Here is a 17,895-nt window from a genome sequence, read left to right as displayed (position 1 = left end):
TCAATCCTTATGTCAGAGGGTTTGCATGATGGCCAAAAACAGCATTGAAGATCAGGAAGTGCACATGAGAGGACCAATAAGAGAGGGAAAACAATTTAGAAATGGCACTTGGAGATATTAGAACCTGTTTCATGTCCACATGAAGCTGTGCTGGGCTTACCTGCAGAAGCCACGTTACAAAGAGTGAATGCTGCATGGCATTATGTTAGTGACCCTCATGGGGGAAGGGCTGTGTACTGCCTCTCAGCCACTGCTGCACTCACTCCTTCTTCTGTTTAATGGCTGCTGTGGCTGAATTGAGAAATTATTGAGTAGGTAAAAAGATTCTCTTTCTTTATTTCTTTGTTATTGCTGTCATTTCAAAGAATGCTCATGGCTACTCTAAAGACAATAAATGAAGATGAGTTTTATTTCTTCTTTGATCCTTACAATGAAAAACAATTTTGTCATAATTTCAGATAACCACACATAGGAAATCATAAATGAATCCGATGGAGAGAGAACAGGTACTCAACCTCCTGAGCGAATGAAGGTTTCATTTGAAGTTTTGAGTCATCATAAATTGGATATATCCGATCTTAGACCTTGAAAATCATTACATCCAATGATCACCAACAGCAACGTCAGCTCCCTTCAAATCCAGCAAATATACCATTTTGCTTTCTATTTCTGGTAGAAGCAAACCAGCTCTGTTGTACCATGCTGCTACAACCACCTTCAGTGATGGCTCTTAAACTGAACTCCCACTGTTATAAACATTGGTAAGCTGCTGGCCTGCTACTCTCTGCAGCAAATTTCTCTTTGATTTTTCTTGGTGACCTCGCCAGCTTGAAAACAGCCTGAAAATTACACATTTCAGAGGACAGTGTTAAGTTCATCTTTTTCCCCTAACTTCTGAAGAAGGACTCTGACTTCTGCTGGTGCCTGCGAGGATTAAATTTAACCTTCTCAATTTTGTTGCTTGGGAAGGAGAACTGGTGCTGAATTTAGTAAAAATGAAGAGATTCTCGATGCAAGTTATGGGAGCTACAGAATTCCTTTATATGTTTTACAATATACTGTCGAATGAGAAAATAAGGAGTTCCACCCTCCATATCTATTAATTATCATATTGCTGCATAGATGATAGATTATTTAAGCACAGTCTGAAAACTGAGGTAACAGATCAGAAGATGGCAAACACAACAAAATAAGAAGGGCCAGGCCCATTCGCTTCCTAAATATGTTGGGTTAGTCAAAAGGCCAGCCTTACAAAACCTTTTAGGTCTCCTACACATTTCTTAATGCACTCTAGTAGACAAAAATACAAATAAGTTCTCTGCATTTTAGTACATAAGCAATGGCATTCTTTAGAAATACTATTACCACATGTTTGTATCCAATATTCAGGGGTAAATTAACAGCATCCCAATAGCAGTTTGAAGACTTTCTATAGATGAACTCTTTTCCAACTTTGCATAGAAATAATACAGGAAATTTAGTGGTTCTGCACAACAATGTCAGTAGATTCCAAATAACATAATATCTCTCCAGGTAATTGTTCGAGGTGTCCTTTATGTCACTGAATCTGTTCCTTTTGTACAAGAAAAATATAATGATAAAAGAATGTTCCAAAGCCCTTCAACATGTAATAACAACAACTCTTTGTTTTGAAAAAAGATGATTGCAGTGCAGTAACAAAGAATACATAAAGCTATTCAGCTTGTGTATTGGTATAAAAAAGCCTGCTGTACTCAGCACCAGCTTAATGAGCCTTGGACACAATCAATCTTCACTAACAATAGTAGGTCTCAGATTTCAGTGTATTAACTAGAGATGCAAAGCCGACAAGTTGAAATCTTCCCTGAAATAGTTTTTGAGTTCATAAATACCTGGTGAGTGGAGCTTGGTGGCTGTCACTGCTGATCTCTTGGGGGAGGAGATAGCTGGTCTGTTAGCATCCTGATCCTTTTGTATTTCTTTCTTCAAGCCTGTTTCAAAAAAAAGTAGAAGCAGAAAAAAACCATTTAATAATTCTGCTTGCAATTGCACAGAGCTATGTCATAGAATCATAATGTTGGGAAAGACCTTCGAGATCATCTTGTCCATTAGCCCATCACCACCAAGCCTGCTAACCATGACCCTCCATGATTCCATGACCCTCTCCAGATTTCTTGACCCTCTCCAGATTTCTTGAACATCTTCAGGGAGGGGGGCACCATCACCTTCCTGCACACCCTGTTCTAATGCATCAGCACTCCTGAGAAGATATTTTTCCTAATATCCAACTGGAACCTCCCCTGGTGCAACTTGAGGTCATGCCCTCTTGTCCTATGGCTGTTACCTGGGAGAAAAGGCCAATTCTCACCTTGTTAACCTCCTTTCAGGCAGTTATAGAGAGTGATGAGATCTCCCCTGAGCCTCTTCTTCTTCACACTAAACAATCCAGTTCCCTCAGCTGCTCCTCATAAGACTTGTGCTCCAGACCCTGACACCATCTTCCATCTTGGTCTACAGAAATGTACTCTGGCTATTTCTACAGTGGATAAAAGTGATAATTACATAGGGCAATCATACACTTCAGGGACACTTAGTGGATGCCTCCCCCCTCTCCAAAGCCACAACTGGTAACAACAGCAGCACCAGGTTTCCCTCGGACAGAGGGTCACCCTGCCACTTCTGCCTGCGTCAGGCCCTGTGAGCACAGCTGCAGATACAGCATTTGTCACGCACTGCAAACCATGGCTCCTATTTCCTAGCAGTGTCTCAGCACTTGCTTGGGAAATGCAGCTGAAGAGCATAGGGATATGCACACAGGCCTCACATTCATCTGTGACTGCAGGAGGATAGCACCCGAAGCTTAACAGCCTCTCCCTCTGTTCCTAGGGAAACTGCCACACCGCTCATGCCAGCTGATGAAGAACTCTTCTTCATATCTTTGCTTTGGTCCATCTCCACTTTCCCTGCTGTTTGTAAACTGGAGACATTGAGGCTGTGATTCTCATTTGTGATGGACACTTTCCACAGTGAAGTGACAGAGGGTATAAGCTACCTGTGCCTACCACCTGCTACACTACACTTAAATACAAAGCAGGACATAAAACAAATTTATAGCACCATTCCATTACTAAGGACTCAGTAAAAGCAACCTGACATGGGAAGTGTGAGCCAAAAGCATGGTTTGTTTTGTGAGACATAGTTTACAAGGTTATAGATTTGAGCACTACCTTTTCCATGCGATAAGAACTTGGTTTTGTTGTGGTTTTCAGTATAGAAATACAATGTGCAAATGGGCCATACCTCAAGCTCATCCATTGTTTTTTCTTTGGCAAATGCCAAGCACAAGCACAGAAGGTGATGTGCATTTTCCTCACACTTTCAGCAGTAACAAAGGGCACAGACATAACTGCTTTTGAGAAGTTTTGAATGGGGAACACCTAGGGAATCACTTCAGGCTCTTAACCTTAATCACAAAGCAAGGAACAGCAATTCCCCAATTACAGCACAGTTGAAAGAAAGCAGAGGAAAGCAGCAGAGGAGCCTTGAGGGTTCCATCACTCTGTACAGGGCACCATGAGGTCTGTGCATCAGAGCCAGTGCCCATCAGGGACCCTTGCATGGGAGGGATCAACAGAACGAGCTTGAAGCAGGTTGCAAACAAAGATACAAAGGATTATCTTGGCAAGAACAGGAAAGAAGGATTGATGACAAAGTGGGGAAGTGAGGATAACTGCCCTCCATCAGTTCACAAGATTTTTTGGGTTCTCCCTCCAGAGCAAAAGAATCCTGACAGAAGCTCCTTCGCAAAGAGGGATTTAAGAACTGTAGAATGCAAAAAAAGGGACAGTTCCAACATTATAGTTCTATGACTGCTTCTACCCTGCTGAGCACAACACCCACAGGGAGCCTTTAGGGAAAGGGCCATCCTTGGCATCAGAACTTGCATGAGAACTTGTACAGAAAGTTCTAAATGGCGTTTTCCTTTGAAACAACAGCTGCTAGCTTGTTAAAAAAGAAACGTTCAGAAACTAAGTTGATTTCAAGAGAAATTCCTGCACAGAAAATTAATGTCTAAATAACGTAGTTTGTCCTTTTCTCACTTCCCAGAGACAGAGAATTTCAAGTTCAAAATAGTTTGTCCAAAGATTTAAAATAGGAGAGCGCTGACGTAATGATCAGCACAGTGCTGTACTGTAGGGCATAACACAGCAGGAGGTTGTGCAGGCTGAGCTCTTTACCTGAGTGTCTGAGAAGTAACTCAAAGATTTTCATTTACATAGGAAGTTTGATACTCCACTGTGACTCAGGAAACAACTCACAGTTCAGTCATTACAATGGTTCTGAATGCATAGAAAAAAAAATAAGACTCTGGCCATCATACCTAGTCTGAAAAGTCAAAAGTGCATACAACCAAAATAATAGAAAATACATCAAACACAACTATAAGAGGAAACAAAGCACCACAAGTGTATGTTTCTTTAACATGTGCACTGTTCAGATTTTGTTTGAATTTATTTGACATTCTGATCTGCAATAAACTCTACTTAAACTCTCACTATTACTGCCCATAGGTTGGAAATGGGGAGCTGCAGTTAGTTCTGTGCTAAATGCCCATCTACTTTTCCTGGTTTCCTCTCTTTTAAAAGCTATTCTTTCATACAGAAATAGATATTTCAGGCCAGAAGGTAACTATGTACACGAATACTTGCTAGTGTTTCCCACCAGAGTGATTATATCATTTACTTTTGCAAGTTGCATCCAAACACACAGTTCTGGGAACGTATTTACATTTCCTAATTAACACAGCCTGCTTCAAACCAAAGAGGAGGAGCAACGACAACATTTATTAGAAACTAAAGTTAAATCACCCAGAAATTAGTTGGAAATAGCAGACACAGAAAGCTGCTGATCTACCCCTGGCCAGTGCTCAGAGTGAAGCATTCACCACTTAAGCTATCTTCTCAGGACCTGCTGCAGAACCAGCCTAGATATTTGTGTGCACCTTTCTGAATCTTCAAAAGTTGGTACAATGGGACAATTTGTTCTCACACTTCAGATTGATTCTAATAAATTACACATCAAGTATTTACTCCAAACCAGATCCCAGCAACCTGTAGATGTCACGAACAATTCAGAGGGGCTGGCTGCGTTCAGCTGGCCACCATCTGTTGTCAGGCATATTTTATAAGTTAACAAAAGCACTTTGCACATTTAAGAACCCCAAGGAAGTTCTTTCAGGCACTCACGGACACAGATAGCCACCTCGAGCTTTCTCCTGCCTTTCCCCTGACACCTACAACTAGTCATGTCCTTGACAAGCAATGACACTCTCGTGCATATGCCGTTTGAGACAAAGTGAGCAAATCTGGAAATACAATGGATTCTGTAGAATAAGAGCAGTCTAATTCTCTCTAGGGACTCTGCACATCCTGTGATCTATGAGATTGAAAGGCTTTGAATAAGTAAGTAGGTGTAGAAGAAAGACTACATATTTGGTGAAGCAGAAAAAGCTGACACTTGTAGTTTTCCCTTTGTGTTTATTTCAGATTTAAAGCCAATCCAATGAGAAAAAAGAAAAGGACATGGACTGTTACAGTGATTTGTCTCAAAGTGATTGTTTTCTTCCTGCATTAAAAAAAAATGTATCTGATGTTAAAAAGTACAGGAAAAACTAAAACAAAAACAACCCCTAAGGATCTGAACTATTCTTTGCACTGAATAGAAAAATCCAAGCTAGCTCAGGCTAAGAACACCTCATCTTAGCTGCAGAGGTAAAACAGCCTCCCTTTCTCTTACCGCCATTTTACATGGATCCAATGGCATTTTACCGCCACTTCCTCACAGAGCTGTGCTGCAGCCAAGTTTCAGAGTGCAGTTCCAGGGGAAGGGGATGGAAAACCTGCAGCTGAGTGTCTCACTTTTACCTGCGGCGTAGCACTCCATATCCCCATATTCCTCACAGGAATAAACACAACCCAACACACATGTACCGTTCAGTTTTTAATGGGAAGTGGCTGCAAGGGAGAACACAGCAGCAGCAGGTTCTGCCTCTCCATCCCCGACAGGAACACTGGTGCTCATTTCTCCCCCTCACACTGACCTTAGCTCATCCTCTACCCTCCTGGGGCTGTGTTGTCTGGGTTTTGCAGAAGCTGATTAAAAGAAGCACATTTTACAGTGTGAGCTCGCTGGCGAGAGCTGTAATAACGCTGGCCTCCTATTTTTCATCTTGACTGATTGCATTTAACAGCCTGCTCTGATACATATGATTTACTGGTACTTGTAAAAGCTCACGAATTGGCTGGGTTAGTTTTCTGAACAATACTTTTGATTGTCTTTAATTTAATGGGCCAAGCAGAAACAAGTTGCCCAAATGAATTCTTTATTGCTGCTGTCATTGCACATGAATTATGAGGTTTCTGATGGGGAATAATAGCCACTTGTCTGTGAGATAAACATTAAATAAGAATTAACAGGCTGAAATAGGTATTCCATAACACACACATGAAACCCCACAACAAGACATAGAGAAACATAACATCCTTCAGCTCTGTAATTCTACGGACTGATGTCTGCCAAGTCCATCCGGTGGGCAGAGCTGAGGTTTGGAACAAGAGGCAAGCTGATCTGGTGCCTCAGATCACAACTGCAGGCACAAACACGGAAGCCCAGGGCCGTATTAGTCTGCTGAAAGTAAGCTGAAGTATCAAAAAATAGCATTCAGAAATACCAAACTGGTACCCCAAGAGGGCCCTCTGGCAGAGCTGCTTTCCAGCCAGCTAGCTCTGTGCTGTTGTATGGCATTACTCCTCCCAGGGAAAGCTTTGCATCTGCCTTTGTTGGACATCATGAAGTTCCTGCTGTCACATTTCTCCTGCCTGTTGACGTCCCTCTGAACTGCAGCCCTAACCTCTAACACAGCAAATAACTTGCTGTGAGCGTGCTCCATCCCTTTGTTCAGGTTTCCGATGAAGAAGGGAAGCAGCATTTGCTCAGTATCAATCCCTAACGGATGCCAGAATATCTACCTGTAGCAGGACTTTGCTTGGTCTAGCCACTTTTCCAGCCACCTTACTATTTATCTGATGTCTGCAGCTAGCTGAGATACCTAAGCACTTTCCCAAGAGAACCAGGGTATGAAAGGAAACCACAGAACGAGGTTTCAGGCCAAATGCATGTTTTCAATGTTGGCTTTTTTTGTCCAAATTATGACAGAACTAGATCCTGGTTTCATTTACAATCTGGACTGTCCCACAGTGAGCATTAAGCAACAGGGTTTCTAAAACACCTCCCCAAAAGGGTGAGAAGCTGTTAATCTGCTTCTGAGAATTTCCTTCTGCAGATATTCCTACATTTTTCGACATTTAAAACAGAAAATTCAGCATGTGTGTGCATCAAAGATCACGTATTTTTATCAACGTGCGGAAGGAAGAAGCTTATATCTTTTCCAAAGTGGATCTTAGTGCAAAGTTCCAGATGGAGAGCTGCTTTCACCTAAGTCTTAAAACAAAATACAAAGCAATAATAGAAATGGCTATCACCACACTTCTCAAAACAGCTTAAAATTGTAAGTGAAATTACAGGACATATATCAGTTTTCCCTTTCAAATATTTTTTGTTGTTTTATTTTCTCTATGATGACAAGTGTGCAAAGGGGTTTCATAACACCCAAAAAGGGCTGTGCAGCACACCAAAAGCTGATGAAGTGCACCTTTTCCCAAGTCAAGTCTAAAAAACATTTAGTTCATGTCTTTGAAACAATCAGCATGACAATGGATTTCCACTGCTACTGTCTCATGCCAGAACTTTTTCATCATCTGAATCACTGCAAAGCAGCAGTTACAAAACTCTTTTTTCATTAATTAAAGGTGATCTATGCCCTCTAGTCCAATTTATTTGACAAGCAATTTTACTGCAATATCAGGAGTGTAATCTTTCTCCAGCAGTTGCCTTTTTTTCTTTTAAATGAGAATTGGCAGTGCAGGTGGTCTTTTCAGGTATTATCTAACGCATGAAAGCTTCTTTTTTCCTCATTAATGGAGATAGATATGCTTCTTTTTGAAATCATTTCCTATTCATAAATAGTTAAAATAAAGTAATTCTTTGTATTTGAAACACAAACACATTTCTTACATCACTTGATTTTCCATTCTTTTAGAAACTTTCCTTATATTTAAGAGTCTGACTCACTCTCAGCGAAATACTTTCTATGCTCTTCACTTTTGTAGAAGATCCTGAATACAATACATACAGTGTCTGTGCACCTCATCTCACACTAAAAACCCTACTTACATAGCTGCCATATCATGCACAGGAGGTTGGGATGCAGCTTGTGTTTATAAATGCATATGCAACATCAAGCTGTAATGCAATTATTTCTAGGAGTAATAATTACTAGGATTGCTAGTATTACACATAGAATACCTATTGTGCCATTGTCCAAATACACAGGAAGTGTAGAAGGTATGATTGTGGTTTCTCTGCTTTTCAAAAGCTTTACCACGTGGCTGACTTCAGCAGCACTGCTCACGAGATCAAAAGGAACAGAAAACTGGAGTGGTTCTGCTCCTTCTAGCCAACTCCACAGTGGCCTGGGCTGTGGAGAAACTGTGCTGAGATGGAAGGCAGACATGTGCCCCACCAACCATTCTTCGTAGAAGCTGTTCTCGTGATCCAGTTGCAAATACAAGTTCAGCAACAAGAGGCTCACAAGGCTGTGGAGGTCCTTTTTGAGAAGTAGCTAACAGGTGATCTACTTCCTCTTTTATCCTCTAAGCTACTGTCATCATAGAGCTTGATACATTACACATTTGTTAAAGATGTTGATAACCAGGAAAACATAAGACTAAAGCCAAGCCCAGCTCAGATTTTTTTGAGATGTATAGCTGTCACTTTTAAGTCTTCTTTTAAATGTCACTTCATGTAGCACTTTAATGAATATACATCTACCAGGAACTTCATTCTCCAAGCCTCTCCTCAAAACTGGATTTGGGATATCTTGTAATTGCATTTCCTTTGAGAGAAAGACTATCTTCAATCTAGGGACATCCAAAATGGTCAGTGAAACAAGATACTTTTATTCAGACAGAACATCTTGAGTAATTTATATTTTCTATTGTTCTCTTTCTACATCATGATTTCTCTTCTGATCACTGGATTGCCTGTGCAAGCAATTGTCAATATGTGATAGCTTTGTAGAATGGTATCAATTTATCAATTCCTCTGTTTTCAAAACGTAATCCCTGGTCCACTTCGAGTTGACTGTTCACTTTCCCTTCAGTTTGGAGCACCGGTGAAGTTTTTTTTTTTCAGTGTTGCTGACTTCCCAAGCACAACATTCTTTGCCTTTATGACATGACAGCATCAGAGACCCAAGATGGGTGATTGGGGGTGGATTAATTTTCACTGTTTCTTCAAACATTTTTGAAACACTAATTCTACCTCTCTACTCCCTTACTGTTATCAGTCTTTGCTCTGTGATGTCCAGTGCTACTGACAGATTTGCACAGACTGGTTGCCTGTGGCAGCCACAGCCCTTCCTTCCATTTGCAATGGCAGTACAAGCAGACCCTGTACAGAGGCTGTACAAGCAGACTTTCAACCTTACAGCCTCCAGGACCTCCTTTTGGAGAGGGGCTTTTTCAGCACACCCGTGCACTATCTGTGGCATATTTAAAACATAGTATCTGACACAATTTTAAAGGGCTTTTGTTAGATGCCTTTGTTTTCCTGGGATCATAAAGCCCAGAGCAACATGAACACTTTGCTGCCCTTTCTCCTCTTGCTTCATTTGATCTGTAGCACCTCCTTTCCAATTTAATAGAGTTCAATCTTTTGGGGCATCATCATTTAAAAGATGTGCAAAACTGTGCAAGGAGTATTTAAAGAGAAAACATTATGTCCTGTAGAGCTCCCTATCACACTGGGATGTACAGACAGCATTCATACACTACTGCAAGAAAAGCAGAATTAGACTTGCTAAAAAACTTGTCATTATTGTTGCTTTCAGTTATCCTTGCTTCCATCAGATATTTTGTATTGTGAGGAATCATAATATTGTTCTAATAAAATTTTTTTTGACTTGATCATAAGTGTATCTGCTGGTACTTTTGTTTGTATTAAAATCACAACACAGCATTGGACTACCGTAGTTTTTTTAGTTTTGTTTCCATCCATTGTAACAACAACAACGTTCCAAACTTGTCAGCTGTCCCTGCTCAGTGTCTGCCTCTGTTTCAAAAGCATGGTCCACTATCCTTACTTTAAATATTTTGTTTCCTTCCAGAACAAAACAGGAGTCAGTTTTATTCACTCAACTGAGTGTCCTTATCAACATCAGACTATAAATTCACTGGGGCAGTGGCAACGGGCTCCATCCACTGCTGCATCCAGTCTTTGCTGGTACAAAGTGCTTGAGGAAAAAGAAGTCTGGAGGCTGAAAGAGCTCCTCTGCAGAACCCTTGAAATAGTCTTTTAAAGCTTATCATGACAATATCACTGCCTGAAAAAGAGGCTTTTGTTGGAGATATGCAGGGGCAAATCGTATACTAACCAACTACTACTGTAGCCTGAAATGACATAAGTTATCTATGGACCATCAGAGAGGAAAGCAAAATCAAAGGGAAAGACAAACAAACAAGCAAAAAAACAAACAAACAAACAAAAAAAAGGTGTCGCCTTTTATCTGGTCACAAAAAATCATATATTGTGTTGACAGATTGGTCTTTTCCCACTTAGTGAGTGTAGATGATGGCAGTAAACAGTTTTCTAAAGTGAGAGATACCACTTGTGACTGTGATAGACAAAAGACCACATCCACTTTCCTTGACTTTCTCCTTGGTGGACTAGCTAAGATGGATGGTTTCAGCTTCATCTTCTCTATCAGATCCTTCAAGCCACTGATTGTAGCAGAAAGCCCTTCTCTGTGAGTGTTTCAACCAAGCAATTTTTTCTTAAAATGGAGTGACCAGAATTTTCAGTGCTTAAGGTCTTTATCTGTATTTTGTACTAACTTCTCCTTCCCAGTTTCACTTGCAGTGTGTGTTACTGGGGGATGTACATAGAGATGAAATGCGGCCTAATGACGGCCATATTGGATAAGGCTGGTGATTTATGTAAAATTATTTACTTTGGAATCTAAATTGGTAATCTGATCTGAACTCGATAGAACTTCCACACTTGTACTGAATCTCTCTTTTACTTAAAACCTTCCGACTCTGTCTAGATATACACAATCCCATACCCTACACCATGGAGTGCTCTATCCTAACTATCACTCTAAAGGGAAGTCATGAATAAGAATAGTCTGATTTGCCTTTCTGCACAGTATTTCCTCTGAACGGGCATCTACGAAGCAACAACATTTTAGGGACAAACATTTAAATATTAGAAATGAAACCTGAAGGATAATCTTAGGAGAGAAGAGACTACAAAGTAGATGATAATAATAAGGCCTTTTTCACTGGACATGCAGTGGAAAAGCAAGGAAAGACTAGTGATACTGGAGCTATAGATTATTTCTAGGAGCAAATACGTAGAGTCATGAAAACTGAGGGGGTAAAGAAAGATACAGGCATATTTAGGCTTTCCCAGCTCCAAGAGTCCAACTCACAAGAAGCAGTACCAAAGCAAAGCTCTCTGAAAAACATGCTGGTTTTGGAGAAACTTTGTGTCAGACTGTCTGTGAACAAATCCAGGTAATGTTTAGGTGAAATAACCTCCTACTTCACTACCCTCATACAAACACAGTGGTATCGGTTTTATTCACTAAAATGTTATGTTATCTCCATGTACCTCAATCTCTCAGTGACATATATACATCCTGGTTGCCAGAATGGTGCTGTGGTTTCAATTTTTGATGAAAATAGTGTTGAGAACACACCAATGTCTTAGATGTTGCTAAGCAGTGCTTGCACTCAGTCAACAACATTTCTGCTTCTCGCACTGCCCTAACTTTAAGGAGGTGGGAATGCACAGAAAGCTGAGAGGACAACTGACCCAAATGGACCACAGGAGCATTCCTGAATACATTTCAAAAAGACCCCACGCAAATGGAGACTGAATCAGCACTGTGGCAATATGCCCATGAATGGTGAGTAAGCAGTAAAATGGCATCGTAACAAAACTTCTACATTTCTTGGCCTAATAAAGATGACATTTCAAGTACTCATGTTTGGAACACCTACCAGCAGGTGCAGTGGCAGTTTTTGGTGCTGGAAGTAAGCTCCTGCGAGGAGTCGCTGTGCCGCTCGATACCTGTGTTGCGCTCTTGCTGCTACTCTTGGGTACGTCTTTAGAAGGTGCAGATGCCTTAGGAGTGGTTTGTTCTTCATTTCCAAGGCTGGAACCTGCAGGAGACCAAAACTGCCATAATTATAAGTTCATAAAAAATGTATGTGAACTGTGGCACACAAACTGAGCTTGTATTAGCAATTATAACACAATAACAAAAACATATTGCCATTTCAAGTTGAGCAAAATTTCATGGATTTTCTCCAGTACAAATGGTTACATAGAGATAGTTCCCAGGAACTTACTTAAATAGGCGCTGGTGGCTGTTGGATTCTAACTCTAAGGACATAAAATTTGTTTTTGGCTAGCTTCTTAAAGGTATCTGGCTGTGAGGCTCCTAAGAAAATCAAGAGGTTTCTAAATCTATGCATGTAGCAATTTTTTGAGGAACTGTAGTTGCCGCAGAAGCCACCCAATACCCTCATATTGAGACTTGGGCGTTACTGGCTCTCAGTGAAAAGGACAAGAGCAGGTCTCAGTGGTGCAAGGCACTGAACTCTCCCCACCAGGAGAGATTTCCTACAAGTATTTCCCCAGATCACACTCAGACATTTGAGTAATAAGCTGAAAAAATAATTCTGCCTTAACTCTCACAGCCACTTCAATCGCATTCTCATACTGAATCTTGGGTTGCCAAGGTTTCCAGTTTATATTGAGCTCTTTCAAAACCTATAATGGGTTTGCTTTCCTCCTGTATTTCCCACCTAGGGAATAATCACATCCTACGCTCCCTGTAGATGTAAGGAAATCAATCTTTTCTTAACATTTGAAAAAGTCAAAGTTGGAGTGTCTTCTTTATCTATTGAGTAGAAAGCCTATGAAACGCCGAAGACTACAGCATGTCTGGACCTGAACATTTGCAAAAAGATGAGCATTTTGTTTGAAAAACTGAGCAGAGATAGCTGCAAGGAATATACAGGGTTTCAGAAAATGGCCATAATTTTTATTTTCATTATTTAAAAAAGATAAAATATCACACAGTGCTGTTTACGTACTGCCTGCAGGGAAAGAATAACATTCTTAAAATAATCAGCATGTTCATGTTTTCAGTCTTCTTAAGATGTAGGATTCCTATACGTGTGCAAGAAAGATTTTTTTAGCACTCTTGCTGAAAATCCACTAGGGAAGAAGGCTAGTGGAGAGAACCTTCTTTTCTAATAAAGGAAGAACATACCTTCTGGCTCTGACGAAACAGTGGGTTTTTTTGTGTCTTTAGGGTTGCCTGTATATATCTTAACTTAATGTTAAAAAATTCATTGTTAAAAATGTTAAAAAAATAAAAAAAAAACAATCTGCTGTTCTCTGTGCAGGAAAAAGCATTCATTACCCTCACACCAATGGGCAGATAATGACCCCTCAGCACAACAGACAGTTGTTTTATACCCAAATTACAAGGCTTCTTCACCTGTGTAACAACCACTGAAAACCATGTGCTGAATTATCTGCTGATGAAAGACCGCTGACTTGAGTAAAGTCATGTCAGTGTAACAGCTGCAGCTGTGCCCAAGGATAGGGGCATCTTAAAGCAAATTGAGGTGTTTGCTTCAATCTGCTTGCACCCTTGCAAAGTTACTGCTGGTTTGGATATGCACTCACCCCACCAGCTTGTGTATCAGCATTTGTAGAAAAAAAAAAGATGATTTCCTTGGCTCTTTGTTCTAACATTTAAAAACAGAAAGGCAAACCTTGAGGAGGAAACTATTCCTGTTGTTTGCAGAGACGTGCAATTCAAATGATCTTTAATTGAAACCTCATATACCTATCCTTTATTCTCTGATGTGAAATTTATTATAGAGAACATTTCTGCCCCAAAATCTGCAGTTCCCTTGCTGAAGAATGAAGCGCCAAGGGAAATTACACAAATTCTTATTAAAAAAAATAATTTCCTTAGGTCTTGAAGATGGAGTGCAGCTAGCTGCAAACACCTCTGCCATCCAAAGCACGGCACACAGGATCTGCTGATTAAAGATATGGTGGATGCAGAGGCTGAAAACATGACCTGGTCAGGTTCCTGAATCAAGAATGCCCTGGGCAGCACGCCTCCTCTGTGGGCTGAGATTGTTCAGTCTAAAGAAGAGGCTCAGGGGAGACCTTATTGCTCTCTGAAGAGCCTGAAGTGGAGGTTGGCCTCTTCTCCTATGTAACTAGAGATTGGACAGGTGATAATGGCCTTACGTTGCACCAAGGTAGGTTTAGGTCAGATATAGGTAAGAATTTCTTCTCAGAAAGAGCAGAGAGGCTGTGGCACAGCTCCCAGGGAGGCAGTGCAGTCACCGACCCCAGAGGTTTCGGGAGCCGTGTGGATGCGGCTCTTCTTGGGGGAAGAGGTCAGTGGGCACCGTGGGTTGGGCTGGCGGTTGGTCTAGATGACCTTAGTGGTCTTTTCCAACCTCAACGATTCTGCAAAGAAAAGATTTGGCTTTTGATGGTTTAATGACCAAAGCACTGTGTAAGATAAGCTGCATGGCTGCACTGGGTGTCAGTGGCAAGCCACAGCCGGTTACAGCCGGTTCCGGTCAGTTCCAGTGGCCTCACCTCAGGGCACAGCCTGCTGGTGACACCTCTGAAAGAGAATATTTAAGGTTAAAAAACATGGCACAGCAGTGCACAGTCAACTGCGTGATGAGAAAGCACAAGAGAAGCAGCCCTGCAGTCCCAAGGGCAGTGTAGCAGGAAGGCAGAGAAGCAGCTCCCTGCAGCCTGGGAGAGAACCATGGAGGAGCATGCTGCCCCCCTGCAGACAAGGGGCACCACACGGGGCATACCTCCATGTACAGCCATGGAGGAGACCACGGGGCAGCAGTGCATGTAGCCATGAGAAGGCTGCAGCCCACTGAGAGCCCCCACAGCAGAAGGCCCTGAGCCAGAGCTGCTGTCTGTGGGAGGAGCCTGAAATGAGGCAGGTTTATCCTGAAGGACTGCAGCCCGTGGACCACACTGGAGAAGGGGAGAAGTGTGAAGAGGAAGAAGGGACAGAGTGCAGCTGTTATGGACTGACCATAAAACTCCCATTCCTCATACCTCTGGTGATGCTCAGCCAGAGGTAGAGGAGTGCATGTCCACAAGGCAGCATCTTGTCCCTAGCAGTGGGGACAAAGAGGGCTCCATCTCACTACAAACGTTGTTGGATCCCTCTTTGCAAAGAGCATTCAAACAAGAAATGAAGCTAAAATTACACAAAAAGCACATATTCCTCCTGATCTGAGAGGAATATAAGGGTTTCCATTTACACAGGGGAATTTGTCTCTTGAAGGAAAACTAGAAAGATTATTCATCAAATGGTACTTGTCAGTCTATCATCAGATAATGCTTCCCACTATTAGGTGCAGCAGGTCAGTCAGTAGGATCAGCCCTCCCAGAGTCTTTTGAGTTCTTGTTTTTAAGTAAGAGCATGAACAGAGACGCCAGATGTACTGTGCATTAAGAGTTTGCAGGCGACCATATCGTCCCTGTACTGTACCTCTTCCCTCCTACTCCTCTAATTCTGCTTTTATTTCAACCAAGGGAGATTCCTTGCTTGCCTTTGAAGCACCTGGTAAGTCATTGGGGCTCACCTGTATAAATCACCCTTTATTTTTGCAGACTCGGTTTTCTATGCAAAGTAGCACAGTTGACTTTGCAGGAAAGTACTTAAAAGAGTATTAACAATCTACTGGAGCTATAGGCCTTCAGTCTAACTTTCAGCACCTCCTCACTATGAGCCCCAAGGAATCCTACTCTAGAACTTATGAAAAAATACAGGGGAGAAGGTATTTGAAGACTTGAAAGTACTTCAGAGTGTCCCAACTGCACCCACTCACCCCTACACCATTATGCCAGTGAAGGCATGCAGGATTCATGGCTGGAAGAGGGTCTGAGCAATCTGATCTAGATGTAGGTGACCCTGTTCATTGCAGGGAGTAGGACCAGATAACCCTTAAAGGTTCCTACCAACTCAAACAATTCTATAATTCTGTGAAATCAAGGACAGTTACATGCTGTAGGCTATGCATTCAGAGAAAGCCATGACCAAAATCCCACAGGTTCCCAGATGGTTAAGCCACCCTCTATCCGTATGCACTCCTTAAATTCGTGACGGCCCCTTCACCAACTGACCCTGCCCTGCAGTAGCTTGCTTCTTGGAAGACCCTCTTATGTGCCACAAGGAGGAACCATTCCTTTTCTAGAAGCACTTACAGAATGGAACATGGTATGATATTAGGTGATATTACATGCTCAGTGGGAGCATGGGTGGGGGGAATTCTGTGTTTGACAAGAAGTGAATTAGGCCAAGTTGCACGGGCAAGTCTTGTTTTGAGAGGAGAGAGCGATGGAATGGGCTGCATTCTGGAGCCTCACAGCCGTGGCTTTCCTGTCTTGCTCAGTGGCAATCAAGTCTGCTTTTGTTGGAGGATTTGGGTGATTTCTAGAAAAATAGCTTGTCTGACAATGCTGCGGGTCCCCAAGGAATATCAAAATACAAGTGCAGCTGCTTCTGTTGCTCCCTGTCTTGTGGGCTGCTATGTGAAGCCTTTTGAAAGGCAGCAAATTTCCAGCTCTTCACAGCAGGTCAAGCATTCTCTATGCTGGCAGCAGGCATGGAGCTGCAAGCTCCTGTCACAGCTGCAGTCACACCTGAGATGACAGGAACGTGCTAGCATCATAAATTTTCACTGAAGTACAAACATTTACCCAGGGTAGTATCAAGCCCTTCAGAGACTCTTACACACTACTTGACTCCAAGTTTAATAACAACAAAGGTAGTCTAGTTATTGTAGCAACGAACCGATATCACTCGTGTTTCTAAAGCACTTTCCAGTCATAAAACTCAATGAGCTTTACAAATAACAAAAGGATGAAGGAGTTCAGCTACTCTCAAAATTCACACAGCAAGGGAACAGAGGAGACAGGCAGAAAAGCATTCAGGAAAACCTGATGATGAATGAGCCTAGAATGAATTTTCTTGGCCTGCAAAATGTTGGGATGTATTGTTCCGCTGAGTTTTTCTAGGCTGCACTTCTGTGCCCCAGTTTCCACGCACAAAATGAAATTTTAAATCACTGCCATGGGTAATGCTCTGATAAGGAAAATGCCTAAACTACTGTGAATAATCAGGTGATACTTGAAAATGCACAACACGCTTTTCACTACACTGGAACACACGCCCATCCTTTAATTAAGGCCCACTGTTTATTTATGACTTTTATCTATAGAGTGGCAATTTTTATAGATGGATAACAAGATTTGCCACTTGTCAAGTAAGCATTTTGTTTCTCTGCTTAGTGGGTTAGTGTTTTATTGCTCAACACTGTAAAATTAAATAGAATGCTTCACAGCATAGTCATCACCTGACACAACTGAATGTATGGCTCTGAAGCAATGCCACTGTCCAAGTGGTACACTGTGATCCCTGGGGGAGACCATGCTGTTACGATGCTATGACAGTAGATGAAATTACCAGATTGTTGTTTTATCTTTGCAGAGAGCCAGCTCCCGATAGTTTCCAATACCCAAGTCCAAATGGGCAATAGATCAGGGAAAAGCTGGTGACAGATTTCTCTTCAACAACAAGTAGCTCCATAAGGACTGATGCTCAAACAGTGCTTAAACATAGAGTACTTTTATGGAGTATTTTTTCCCATTACA

General features: G+C 41.6%; 1 protein-coding gene across 2 annotated transcripts in view; it reads right to left on the bottom strand.

Moving 5' to 3' along the window:
• The window catches only part of MTUS2 (microtubule associated scaffold protein 2), a 264,670-nt gene that overhangs the window by 54,705 nt on the left and 192,070 nt on the right, over positions 1-17,895 (bottom strand). For both annotated transcript variants that reach the window (XM_042867277.1, XM_042867276.1), the window contains 2 exons: positions 12,165-12,326; positions 1,872-1,970 (listed from right to left, as the gene is read on the bottom strand). In XM_042867277.1, the coding sequence (XP_042723211.1) occupies positions 1,872-1,970; positions 12,165-12,326 (261 nt within the window). The remainder of the gene's footprint in view (positions 1-1,871; positions 1,971-12,164; positions 12,327-17,895) is intronic.

Source organism: Lagopus leucura, unplaced genomic scaffold, assembly GCF_019238085.1.
Source record: "Lagopus leucura isolate 7727_CA_CO unplaced genomic scaffold, USGS_WTPT01 Super-Scaffold_100001, whole genome shotgun sequence".
In the NCBI taxonomy this organism is placed as follows: Eukaryota; Metazoa; Chordata; class Aves; order Galliformes; family Phasianidae; genus Lagopus; species Lagopus leucura.
This window is presented reverse-complemented; position numbering and strand designations above follow the sequence as displayed.